Source organism: Pecten maximus, chromosome 11, assembly GCF_902652985.1.
Source record: "Pecten maximus chromosome 11, xPecMax1.1, whole genome shotgun sequence".
Taxonomy (NCBI): Eukaryota; Metazoa; Mollusca; class Bivalvia; order Pectinida; family Pectinidae; genus Pecten; species Pecten maximus.
In genome coordinates, this window is record NC_047025.1 from 34,404,164 (window position 1) to 34,417,804 (window position 13,641).

General features: G+C 36.2%; 1 protein-coding gene across 1 annotated transcript; it reads right to left on the reverse strand.

The window, feature by feature from the left end:
- Positions 1-619: 619 nt before the first annotated feature.
- On the reverse strand, positions 620-3,291 carry LOC117337024 (sex peptide receptor-like). Its single transcript, XM_033897772.1, has one exon. The coding sequence runs from the start codon at positions 2,031-2,033 to the stop codon at positions 909-911; it is 1,125 nt and encodes a 374-aa protein (XP_033753663.1). The 5' UTR covers positions 2,034-3,291; the 3' UTR covers positions 620-908.
- Positions 3,292-13,641: the final 10,350 nt, after the last annotated feature.

Genomic DNA, 13,641 nt, shown 5'->3' on the forward strand with positions numbered 1-13,641 from the left:
TACTCACTAATTGTACTTGCGAACTTGGATTAAAAAATGCTCTGTTAGTTTCCATATTTCATAATTGTGTTATGTATCATGTTTTCAAAAACCTAGCACGCCATCACGCAATTACTCCACAAGCGGTCGGGACTCGTGCTAACAAGGTTACGCCATCGCTTTAAAATCTCCACGTGATCCGTGAATATTTCTAGTAAGTGTGATGTTCCAGGGTTTGTTAGCTGCGGGATGAATGATTGACTCGGGGTTAACGGCACACTGAAATTTGGCGGTAATTTGATGAGGCAACAACAATTAAAATTTTCATCAGAACTAGAGATTTGTATTTCGGAGGGAGCTATCTTCACGATTTGATCGATAAATCAAATATGAATTCTAGTGGAAGCTAGAATTCCATTTCTGTCAATCTTCATTTTGTTGATTAAAGGGCAACTCATTGACAAGAAATATATAAAACCAGCTGTATTCACTTCTCATCTACTGACCAACTTTATTAGATGTTCACTTCTCATCTACTGACCAACTATATTAGATATTCACTTCTCGTCTTCTGAGAGTGATAAAATAGAAGAAAAAAGATGGATTGAAACAAAATGCTTTTTTATTACACATACTGTTAAGTTAACATTCTACGAAGCTATTAGAATAAAAGTAATGATATTGCAATTAAGAAATTAATATTTTAACAAGTTATCCTATGATAATGATAGGTACCCTATGATAATGATCCTATGATAATAATAGTTATCCTATGACAATGATAGTTATTCTAAGATAATAATAGTTATTCTATGATAATAACAGTTATTATATGGTAATAATAGTTATCCTATGATTATGGAAATGTCACATACAGTTGATTAATCAAACAAATTAAAAAAAAACTCTTACAAGTGGTGCTTTAGACATCAGTGGAACGTGGACACACGCCTACTGTGGAGAATGCGTGGTGAATAGTAGGATTTATAATTCAAAGATGGAAAACCGTTTTGGTTTAACGAACTGTCACCAATGTGAAAAAGCCTCTTTAAATTGTTTCTAAAATGTCTACTAAGGGATACGTAAATCCAGAAATTCACCTGGTATGTTATAAATAAACAGAAGTTGGATATCACCGCTATTTCCAGTTTCGCATCGAGTTGAATGATTTGTATGTCACATACATCTATGAGAAACACTATACTCAGTGGTATCTCTACCAGACAAAACGTTATAACGATCAGAATCACCATTACCGTAGTTCTACGAATCAACCGGAAGTCAGTTCTCTCCCTTTCGTTGTCCTCTTCTCTGTGTAAGTCCAGTATCCGGTGGGATTCCACAATCAGTTTCTGAACCAATGCTATAGTCGCGCACACCAATATCACACATGGACAGAACTGTCCGAAAACGAGGCGGATGAATTTCATAACCTTTTCCATACTATAATCAAACATGATGACTTCCTCTTGGTAACATAAACAATAAGGAGCCACCAAACCGCTCTCGTCAATCCGGGTCCTCTCCTCAAACCGATCTTCCAAAAACCACAATGAGTAGACACCAAGGACTAAGATATATACTAGAATTATAACTAAAACGGAGTTTTTCTTTGAACAGAGCCGTCTGCCGGGAATTGGAAAGGCGACAACAATGAACCTCTGAATGCCGAGTACAACTGTCAACCATATTGACACCGCGTGGAAAACGGCGGTAATTTTGTAAGCCATACTGTGATAAATACAAAGTGGATATGGTAGTCCCCCTTGATAGTTCAATACGTTCCCCATACTGTAGAAGTATACGTACATTGGCGTGATGACCATTGCTGCCAAAATATCGCTGACAGCGAGAGCCGTGAGAAGGATGGTTGTCGGGGAGCGCATCCGGTTCATCGTAAAGACAATGATGACGAGGATGTTTGTACAAAGAGTTGTACAAGCCAATAGGGGGCAGAGTACACCGTACATTGGGAACCAATACGGGTACAATATCGGCAGGCAGTTCAGCGAATTCTCCAGAAAGGTCTCGTTTGTCGAATTCATATACATCATGATTTCCTTGGCAAAACTAAAACGTAATAACACGTATTACGATCACAGAGTGTTGTCAGGCGTAAACCATAGATCATGTCCCGATCCTCCGGTTATTTCAAATTAAACTAGATTGTACGGAGCTGTCGGCCAGATGAAGGAACCCGTTCCATAAATACGAGCGTTCGGCATCACATGCGCGTGTAATGTAATCAGTCCATTATTGCAGGGATTAGTTGTCTAGAACACGGGTACAATGGTACAATGTCCAGATAAGATGGCTGGAGTCCAACACAAGTACAATGAATGTATGTTAGACTTACTCGTATCCTTTCCCATCTAGTTATGGTCATTGCGAGGTAGAACAACAAAATCACCCAATCCGGAATTTCTATAAAACACACTTCTATTTTATATATTAGATTTGTGTAATTTTATAAGCGCTCTGAGAACACATAAGACACATGTTAAAATGTCCGGAAATTACCGTCCCAAAAACGGTGTCGTTTATTTCTCCGCCACTGCCAATTCGGCCGTCTACATATCGCCCTCGTCATCAATCTTACGAGGCGATTTAGATAATGACGTGTTAGTGTTAGTGACTTTATATAATGTGTATGTTGTAAAGAACTATCAGGCGCTGGTACCTAGACACTGCGAAACAACGGCTTCAATCATTCGGTCACCATGGCTACAACTCACTGCCAAAAACTGTGGTACACACAATATATTCTTCACTACTAGGACCGATGGTTTCTTTTTGCATCATTAAACACAGCATGGAACGAAGATATCAATTTCGTGAAAGTATTGAACGAGATTGTTTGAGCCTGTTGATATGGTTTTGTCGAAATGGTGAAGAGATTTTTTTCTAGCACCCGACCAAACATGGCCTTTAAAATCGGTGCGATTTCTTTCCCGTATCAACTGATGTATAATAATGGTCTCCCTGCTGCACTTAAAGCAATCGTGTACAACCAATACAAAACTATAAATTTGTTTTAAAAAATATCCAATGGCGAAAGAATCCTGAAATATTTCCGGAACAAGCAACTGAGATGCAACTCTAAGCATACAGCTTTAAATGTCACTCCTGGCTAACCCTAGTCCGCAGATTACTGTAGAATGGTCGACTTTAAATGTCACACCTGGCTAGTCCTAGTCCGCATATTACCGTTGAATGGTCGACTTTAAATGTCACTCCTGGCTAGTCCTGGCCCGCGTGTTACTGTGGAATTGTCGAGATGACACATAAGCTGCACCCATAGACTTGCTGCCTCTCAAATATGTTGTTCAGTCGATTGAATAAAATCACCGTCGAATTGTTTCTATCAAAGTTAATCAGTTATCTCGTTATCAATCAATGTATTCCTCACGACCTGCCCTTCGTCCCTATCCTCCACGTTATCGGCCTGATTAATCTCGTGATACCAATGCATACCAGGATATTAACGTAGAACATGCACGGGATTCGGCACACACGGTAATAAGGGTACCAACCACATGTTGTCGTGGACAGTAATATACACACCTCCAGTTACTGACGGCGGACGTCATAAATCATCCTGAAAAGTAAGACCAACCGAAGGATGTGTTTATAGATAACAGCCGCTTCAATAATTTTTAGTGAAAACTAACATGTAAAAATTGATCAATGCAGCTGTGAAATTCAAAAGTGACAATTCCATCAAGCGCCTAGTCATAAAGATATATCGTTCTTTTGTTTATAACAGAATCGTTTTGGACAAGTCCTCTTTGCGAAAAAAAAGACCTTTTAATATAAACGAAGCCTTTTGTTATTTTACCGTTATCGTTTCCGGTATGAGCAACCTTTGGAATGAATTTTCTATAAAGAGTAAAAGATAGATACTTCATGTAAAGCATGTAAAGCAACATATACTCAACTGCCTATATATGGTCATATTGCCAGACTGAATAACAAAATCATTCAATACGGCATTTCTATAAAACACACTTCTCTATTATAAATTAGAATTGTGTAATTTTATAAGCTAATGACTGTCGGTAGATATAGGACAAACATTTATCTCCTCACTTTGATAGAACTGATTTTAATATAATGTTTATACGGAGAGCATCAACACATAAAAAAATATTCAATAAGCCGGTTTTAATAATTGACTTAAAAACAAATAAGGAAACTACGGGAAGTTAACAGTAACGCAACGTTCATTTACTGTAACTTAAAGATTCTGACTCGTCACTTAACGTTCATAAACCGAACCTAAACGTTCATAAACCGTACCTAAACGTTCATAAACCGTACCTAAACGTTCATAAACCGTACCTAAACGTTCATAAACCTTATATCAACGTTCCATAACTGTAACTCAATGTTCCATAACCGTTAGTCAATGTTCTGTAACGGTAGCTCAATGTTCCATAACCGTTAGTCAATGTTCCATAACGGTAATTTCATGTTCCACAACCGTAACTCAATGTTCCATAACCGTAACTCAATGTTCCATAACCGAAACTACATTTTCCATAACTGTAACTCAACGTTCCATAACAGTAACTCAATGTTCCATAACCGTAACTCAATGTTCCATAACCGTAACTTAATGTTCCACAACCGTAAGTCAGTGTTCCATAACAGTAACTCAATGTTCCATAACAGTAACTCAATGTTCCATAACGGTAGCTCAATGTTCCATAACCGTAAATCAATGTTCCATAACGGTAACTCAATGTTCCACAACCGTAACTCAATGTTCCATAACAGTAATTTAATGTTCCATAACGGTAACTCCACGTTCATTAACCGCAGCGTATCGCTGACTAACCATACCTTAGCATTCCTTAATATTCAGATAAACAGCGTGTGTGAAATGCTGCGGTGTACATTGTTTCGGTTATGGATTCGAGTAATGATGAATTGCCATTTTAGAGTACCAAGTCCTTGATAATGACCCAGCTACACGAAGAATAAATGCGAGTTGTTAAGGTTATCAAGAGAAAAATACTTACGTAGAACATTGGAAAAACGGATAAAAATACAACAGGGTTATTACTGTTGCGTATTTCTGCTGAGATGCTAGACATTAAGTTTAACTCGTCCAACTAGGCATTGACATACACTTGGTATAGTCGTTATCGCGTCTGTGATTTGGACATGTGTGCGTTGAATAATGACTTTTCTTTCAGATGAGTATTATTGAAAAACGAATTTGAGACATCAGCTTAGAAACATTGAATTGAAACGTTATTTGTCTATTATTAGAAATATTAGAAAGTATAGTGGTTTAAACAGGATTCAATGTAATTTTTATACTTTTGATCTTGTTACAGACTGTGATATGTTTTATTTGTCTCTCACTGGGTTCAAAGTTCGATTACAGCATATTTTTTTCCACTAGTTCAATACTTTTGTACATATATGTCTGTGTTACATTCATAACGAACTGTGATATTTATACTTATGTTGTATTTGTTATCCATTCTGTAAGTGGACCCCCGGGTCTGTTGAATTAGAAATAAATAAATAAATAAATTATTTCATTTTTTTTTTTTCTTAGTATCAGTATTATCAGTGGTTCATTATTGATCAAAATACTTTTGGTTAAACTCTGTAAACATAAAGACGTAACTAAATCTAAACACTATACCAACTATACCACGACTGTACACAAGTAACTAGACGCGATATTACTTGAGACATTAAGCTTGAAAAAGACCAGCGATTTTCTTGTCGGTAGTAAATCAATGCCAGGTTAGGACGGCCTAGAACAGTATCTTAAGAAGCCAACATTGGCCACAGTAGGGCATCTGGAACAATTACGTAATACAGAAGACCGGGTTTATCTCGTCAAACACGCCCTGCCTTATCTATTAGCAAAGGAAACATTAACAGGACATTCTCTAATGGAGGACAATATGTATTTAATACAAAAAGATAGCGAGAAAAATCTATATTGATTTTACTGGTGTAAATATCTTGTTAAATACACAAATACACATTTTTCTGTCTGCATTCCACAGTAAATAGACAGGTCAACATTACTACAGAGGAAAACATCACCTCTGCCAGATCGCATGATGACATGCCTTTTACTCAACACGTCTCACCAAATAACGCAAACACGATTGACTGTCTTATATTTTTATAAATAAAACACAAAACAGGCGTATTTATATCAATCTGTGTAATACCAACTTAATCCTGGCATGTATTATTTTCTTATCAAAGATAAGCAGATTTTATTGATAAACTCAGAAACATGCTAGTGTAACGCAAGGACACACTGGAAATACATTCTAAGGCAAGGCAAGATAAATGTATTTGCGATCCCGACTCGAATCCTGACCATTTCTCTGTAGATATTGACTATTTTTTTGTGTCCGGAGAAATGTTTAATGCTTGCTAAACGTCTAGTGTTTCAGGTAACTGTAAGATACTGAATATTATCAATTAGCCTTTGTCTGCGACTTTAAACGGACATTATTTCTCGGCCAAGCACTGTATCATAACGTCAATAATCATAAAAACGGCTGCATAGACACGAAGATGCATGTCAATACTTAGTTTAATCATATCTAGATGTTAACGTCTACATTGCTTTGGTAGCAGACAACAATATAGGATAGCCTGGCCATGGGAGATTTTTTTTATTTCTTATTTGTTTGGTTTTTACTTAATTTTTTTTTTTTTTTTTTTTTTTTATATTATGATATGCATAAAAATTAAAAAAAAAATGAATGTATCCTTGATTGGTATTAGTTTTGCCTGCAGCAAATTAAAGAAAATCTTAACAATGAGCATGTGTGTCGTGGCTAAGCAAGATTAATTCTGTCATTGTGATAGAGATATTTAATTTCAAATAGGTTTAAAAAAAATAGTTTTGGGAATGGTGTCATTTTGGATTAAAAAAAATGACGATATTTTGCAATTTTCAATGTTTTTTTAAGTGATTACCATGGTTTTCACTGGTTTGAAAATATAGAAAAAAGTTTACTTGTCCTTTACAGCTGAATTAGATTTGCAAATGTTGTACAGATTACAAATATATATGCTTTAGTATTGGTAATATGTAGGTTTATCTGGCTATGTTTACATATCTACAACATGTGCCTTTTTCAGAAATGGATATTTTTACTGAAAACTGTTGCATTTGTTTCGTTTGTTTGTTTTTGCTTTGTATTTCTTTTCTATTTTGCTTGCTGTTTTTTTTTTATTTATTACTGAAGATAGATACAATGTATATATGTGTATGTACATAATTTGTCCTTCAATTGTCATATGATGGGCTGAGATCTGAGAGTGTAAACATATTACTGTTTGTGTTGGAATAATACTGGTACTTTCTGAAACTGCGCTTAAAGGAAGATTTCAAAGTCTAGTTTCCAAGCGTCCCTGAACCATAGAATCTGTAACAAAGACCAAAAATAATGTGCGTGCTGAAATGTTCACTGTGAGATCGAACTATTCCAAGCTTAAATAAAGTTTGAGGTGTGTTTTGAGCGACATATCTAAACGCAAAACTTCAAATTCAAAAGTTGATGACGACGACGCCAGAAATATAACACCAGTCTCGCTTTCCTGACCTATTGTTGTAGGCAGGACAAAAACAATTGAATCCTCACCGTCATATATATAATCCCCTGTCAAATCTACACAAACACAACACATGCACTCTGATGTTTTGATGTTATCTTTACATTCTATTAAACCAACAATGATAGCTATTATGGTTGAACTCCATAGGTGTGTTTCACAGGTTAATTGATACTTACTGTTTAATGCCATGCCTCATACTCATCAAATGTCTTGAAATGGGTAGGTACTTAAACGGAACTAGCATACTATGTTAACGACAGTTGATATGTTTGTGTAGGTCGTGTGAGAAAATACAATCTATTCACTTGACCTATATATAAAAGAATGAGGCTAATTACAGTCAGCATGCCTACCGGGTTCAGCCATTGAGATTCATCTGAAACAATATGTATGGTCATGTTTGGACAATTAAAGAAGGTAATTTGTAGTACAATAAATAAATGACAAAGGTGATGAACTTTAGAATGACCCGAATAATGCGCTAAATAATGTCATATTGTCGGCTGTAAAATGAGTCCGTAGTTTTAATGTCACATGTTGTTAGTTTAGAGCGTGGGCGATTGCTTAGAAAATTTCAATTATAAAAAAAATTGATATGGCAGTGGTATGTGTACTGTGGAAATTACTTTCCACATTCCACAGTTCACCTACCACTGCCATATCATATTTTTTAATGCACATTTTCTATGCAAGTGTCAGTGGTTTAGAGTGGATCGGTGTAACATTTATTGAAATGATGATTAGTCTTGCAAGACTTTATCAAATTTTGAAATGAGTTGAAAGTTGTCGTGCCACGTCATGGCATGGCAAACAAATCTGTCTAGCTTGTTTCATGTTAAGATTTTAATTCAGAGTGGATTTATGTAACATCTACTGAAGTTCTTTTCAGTTTCTTTATCCCGAGAGCGACCGGTTCGAAGAAGTGGCGATGAGTATTGCAAGACTTTATCAAATCTTGAAATGAGTTGAACGTTGTCGTGTCAGATCATGGCGAACAAAGTTATCTATAGCTTGTTTGATGTTAGTATTATGACGTGATTGTCTTATACTGGCCAGTTGGGAGATGTTAATGACCTCAGGAAGATGTACTCTTGTTCCTTTTGTGGGGATTAGAAACCAAGATAAACATTGTTTAGTGAAGAATTCGTTTCTCTGCTTCATCATTCGGGATCGGTCAACACGGCAATTCCCGACTACCAAAGCTCGTTAACATACATGTACATCTCTTATGTAGATTAAAGATAGCCACAACGGCATCAGCAGGAGAGATACATGTTGGTTTGTGTACATGTGATCTGGGAGTGCTCACTACACGTCCGTTTCCTGATCCCATGGCTTCGGATAATACTGACATGTATTCCCAAACCGCTAGGACACGTGTTCAGTCTTGGTTGTTTGTCCGGAAACCAATATGGACGGGTCAAAGTCTATTTAAGATTCCACTTTTTAGTTTCCTTCTGTTTTATATGATAATTCCTACCATAACATTGATTTACAATTACAATATGTATCCTTTTCCAATTAGTGTACAAGATTATTATATTATGTTTTTCTGATCATGATTGCTTCCTTTACATATTAAGGTAGCAGGCCACAGTAGGATAACCTAATCTTTTATTAAGCAAATAACTCCTGTATTATCATATGCAGAAAAAGTGGAAAAATAGATGTACAATTGTATATTACAATTGGCAGATTCATTATGATGAAGTATATACAGGCTTCACATTCATTTAAAAAAAAAAATACGTTCGACATTCTAAGTTTCCGGATTTTCCGAAAGTGTGTTTACGCCGGAAATTTAGTTTTGGCTATAGCAAAACATTAGGACGTAGTAGACGAGTTAAAATTACAGAAAATCTTAATGATGAACATGTGTCTAAACAAGATTAATACTGTCTTTAGAATATAGATATTTGATTTCAAATAGGTTTCAGAAAACAAATTGTGTAGTGAATTTTGTTATTCTGGGTAAACAATTCTAGATATTTTGCAATTTTTAAGGTTTTTTGAAATGGTTATACCATTTGTTTCACAAGTCTGAAAAACAGAGATAAATTAGGTTGCTTATTCTTCACAGTTGTATTAAAATTGCAAATGGTGTATAGATTACAAATATATATATATCAACGGTTCACTGGCTATGTTTACATATTTAAAACATGTGCCTTATTTTTCAGAATTTGACACTTTTACTGTATACTGCTACCTAATACATTCTCAATGTTTAGGCGTGTTGCAATTGTAATAAGAAAATAATATGCCTTGAGCTTATCGAGGAATGATTATGATAGCTTGAATGCATATTTTCTGCATTTTGCATGTATCGAGTATAAAGTACAGTAATACAAAAGTAACTTATTATCAATCTAGATGGAGGCTTTGATGGTTATTCTCTATAACTTGTCCACGGACGCACGGTGGTCTAGTGGTAGAACGCTAGGCTGCATGACCGAAGAGTCGCTAGTTCGAGTCCCGACACGGAAAAAAAGTATTTTGCTCAAAATCCTTACTCCGTGTGTCGACTGAGCTGTAAAGCAGGACGTGGTAGGGCGGTGCAATAAATGTCGTGTGTAATCTGTTAGAGCCGACATACGGCAGCTCCGGCTGTATTCTCCCCAGGTGTTTTTTTTTAAACGACATTGCCTAGCCGCTAAAGGCTTAATAACCACGGATAATAATTTGTGAACCACTTTGAGACGGCTATATTGATGTGATATAGTGGTATCTAAAGCTCCAAATTATTGCTATAAACATGAAGACGCGGGGTATACTGTTCTGTTACATCATGTGACCCAATTCAACCCCATTGGTTGATCAGTACAACAGGTCAGATAACGCCCTATATTTGCTATATTGTTTATCACTGTGCGGTGTTTCCTGTAACAAGTTACACACAATATATGTTTTTTATATGTTTTTTATGTCTATTTTGTAATATACTGTACATATTATGCTTTGTGAACTTGACCAAAACGGAGACGAGTCTTTGACTCATTTTGTTTTGTTATCAAGTTTTTAAATAAAGACTTTATCATTATTATAAGGAGCAATAATGTTACTTCATGGTAATTGGTATATAATGCATATTTCAGTTCAGCTCGCCACTATAATTCTCCAGTAATCTCTAAAGAAGTACACTGTTCACTCTAGGAAAGCGCTTCACAAGGTTGTTGTGAGATAGATTTCCTAACAGCTGCCGATACCTATTTAAACCTTTGTTAATGTTTAAGAGATGGAAGGAGTGAAATTCAGAAAAAAAATCGAACAGATTATCGAAGGACACAGTCCTTAATTAAGTTACAGACACTTTATCAAGTATAAATGTTGCATACATCAATCTGCATGTTTTATCCAATTATACGAATCTGGTTGCGCAATAGGCAAGAACAGTTGTATCTACGGCATTAACGAGGCACATCCCGCAGCAACCCAAGGTTAAATCGAGTGGAGATGCATAAATCTACTAAAGAAATGTATTCCTTTTATGTGCTTCTATTCAGCATGTTTTGAACATCTCCCAACGAGACATGCATTTGCTGATAGGAATGCCGTCTGGTTAGACGATACATAAGCTGGCGTAGCTTCCGTGACTAACATGATTAACGCAGTCGGATTTAACATGTCGTAGCTTCACAAATTACTTGTATTCCGAAAAATGTCGTAAACTATCTTTCATGTGTTATCGTGTTGGGCTGTTTAGAGGATTTTTTTTAATTTTTAAGTAAGTTTAAGAACGAGATTCCAGCATACTAAACAATATGTCACTGTAACCCGCGGCATTACGATTCGGGTTATTGAAAGGACGGATACCTGTTTTCATTGTTATTCATCTGCACATCTGCAATTTAAATTTTTGTAATTAATACATTTTACCAAATGTCTTTCTGGTTTCGACTCTTACGAGTATCCTTATCCAAACCGTTATTCGATACAAGTACCACTTCTTGGCAATCAAAACCTGACTCCTCTAGTAACATCAACAGAAACATGTCTGGATAGACGATTATAGTACATTACTATATTAAAACATGTAACTCCCTACTCCGTTCTTCTCGCTAAGATTGGTGGAAACAAATGTACCCATTTTTAATGTTTAATCCAATCGCGATAAGCATTCTTTGCTTTCAAGATCCCTAATGTTTTGGCTCTTGATGACCTCAATGATCTTGTCGTTTTATTTGTGGATGTTTCTTATTATAATTCTGATATCGACTGTCTGGTTTCTAGTTGGTATCATATATATGGCATATCTAAGTAATGTACTACAGTAAACATACAACCCATCTTAACGAATTATGTTTTTAGATAGCATCGCAAATATACAAAATACACTGGTTTACTCAAGAATCGCTGACGTCATTACAACACGCGGATATTGAATATTTCTGTCAACATATGTTCAGGAAAAAACTAAGCCAAAACGTCAGAACAGTTAGAAACATGGATTTATGACTAGGTAAACTTCTCTAACCACATGGAACCAAATATCCCATATGTTCATACTCTGCAAAACGTTCAGAAATAAGACACCATGTGTGACCCAAAACAATGGAGACGAGGATGAATGAACCAACTGAATATCAGTTAAAATTGTGGTTATAGACATCAGGTAATAGTTATGGTCAGATTCTAAAAACGACCAAAACGTCCACGTTTCTTTTCTTCTCAAATAGCTTAATACATAGACACAAAGACATACACGAGTTTAATCAGATTAGAACCTATACTGACCTTTCCTTGTTTTAACCCAAACAACAAAGTTCGTTTTCGTTATACAGAATCCAATCACAGTTAGTAGAGATTGGCCAATGTTCCCTGGTGTATTTTGGGAGATCTTTAAAGTTGGAAAGTTATCATAATTGTTATGACATTTGAAGAGAAGCCATGCATCTGTCCGTGTTTATTTTGTTATCATTATCAGGATAATAGGAGATATAGCAATCGCTTGTATAGCCTGCTGCTGGCGAGTTTCCTAATCAATAGGTTCTAGCTACTCCAGAAACAGCACATGCCGTACCAAAATGAACCTGTTATCGTAAAGGTGCTATTGTCTTGATTGGATGTTATTGAATACAATTCACAATTTGACAATTTAGGCAATTTCAGTTATTGTCTTTGCCTGCCGTGAAGCCTACTGGATAGTTATGTACATAACCATAGCAATTAAACATATAATTCATTCCCTTACAGACAAATTATCCAGAGAGTTTATTTGTCGTATGCAGCCTTAATGGTTACAACCTGAGGTGGATACATTTTTAGATAACCTAGCTCTCTGTAAAACAAGCTACATGTTGATATAGAAAATTAAGTCAGTTCTAATCAATTACATTAACTGTGGCTTATTAGACTCATTGGAATAGACAAATGACCAGTAATAGACTGGTATACCACAACCAGTACATGATTTGAGCGTCTACACTGTCAACTTCATCACACAAATGACCACGTGTACGAGATTATATTTACATTTACACCGCAGCCCCACTATATAGCTTAACCAAACTCACTGGAAGGTTACGAGTGCATAGCTTCCAAATCTTGATGATGACGTCATTATTAAAGTGACGTCATAATTGTAACGTCAGTGATAACGAAAGATGGCTGTTGAAAAGGCTGTTCCGTCTTTGACGATAATAATTTGTTCATTCATCGTAGAAGCGAAATTCCTGCATATAGTCTTTAAAAATCGTTGTCAAATGTAAATATAAGCATTGAACTGCTTTCATTTGGAAGTTATGGGCTGATGAATGGGGCCGCGGTGGCCGAGTGGTTAAGGTGTCCCGACACTTTAACACTAGCCCCCCACCTCTGGGTTGCGAGTTCGAAACCTGCGTGGGGCAGTTGCCAGGTACTGACCGTAGGCCGGTGGTTTTTCTCCGGGTACTCCGGCTTTCCTCCACCTCATAAACCTGGCACGTCCTTAAATGACCCTGGCTGTTAATAGGATGTTAAACAAAAACAAACAAACAAACTGATGAATGCCAACTGGACAAAGGCAAATTCAACATGAAGCGCTACCGCGCGTCATTAAATTTGCATTGTCCA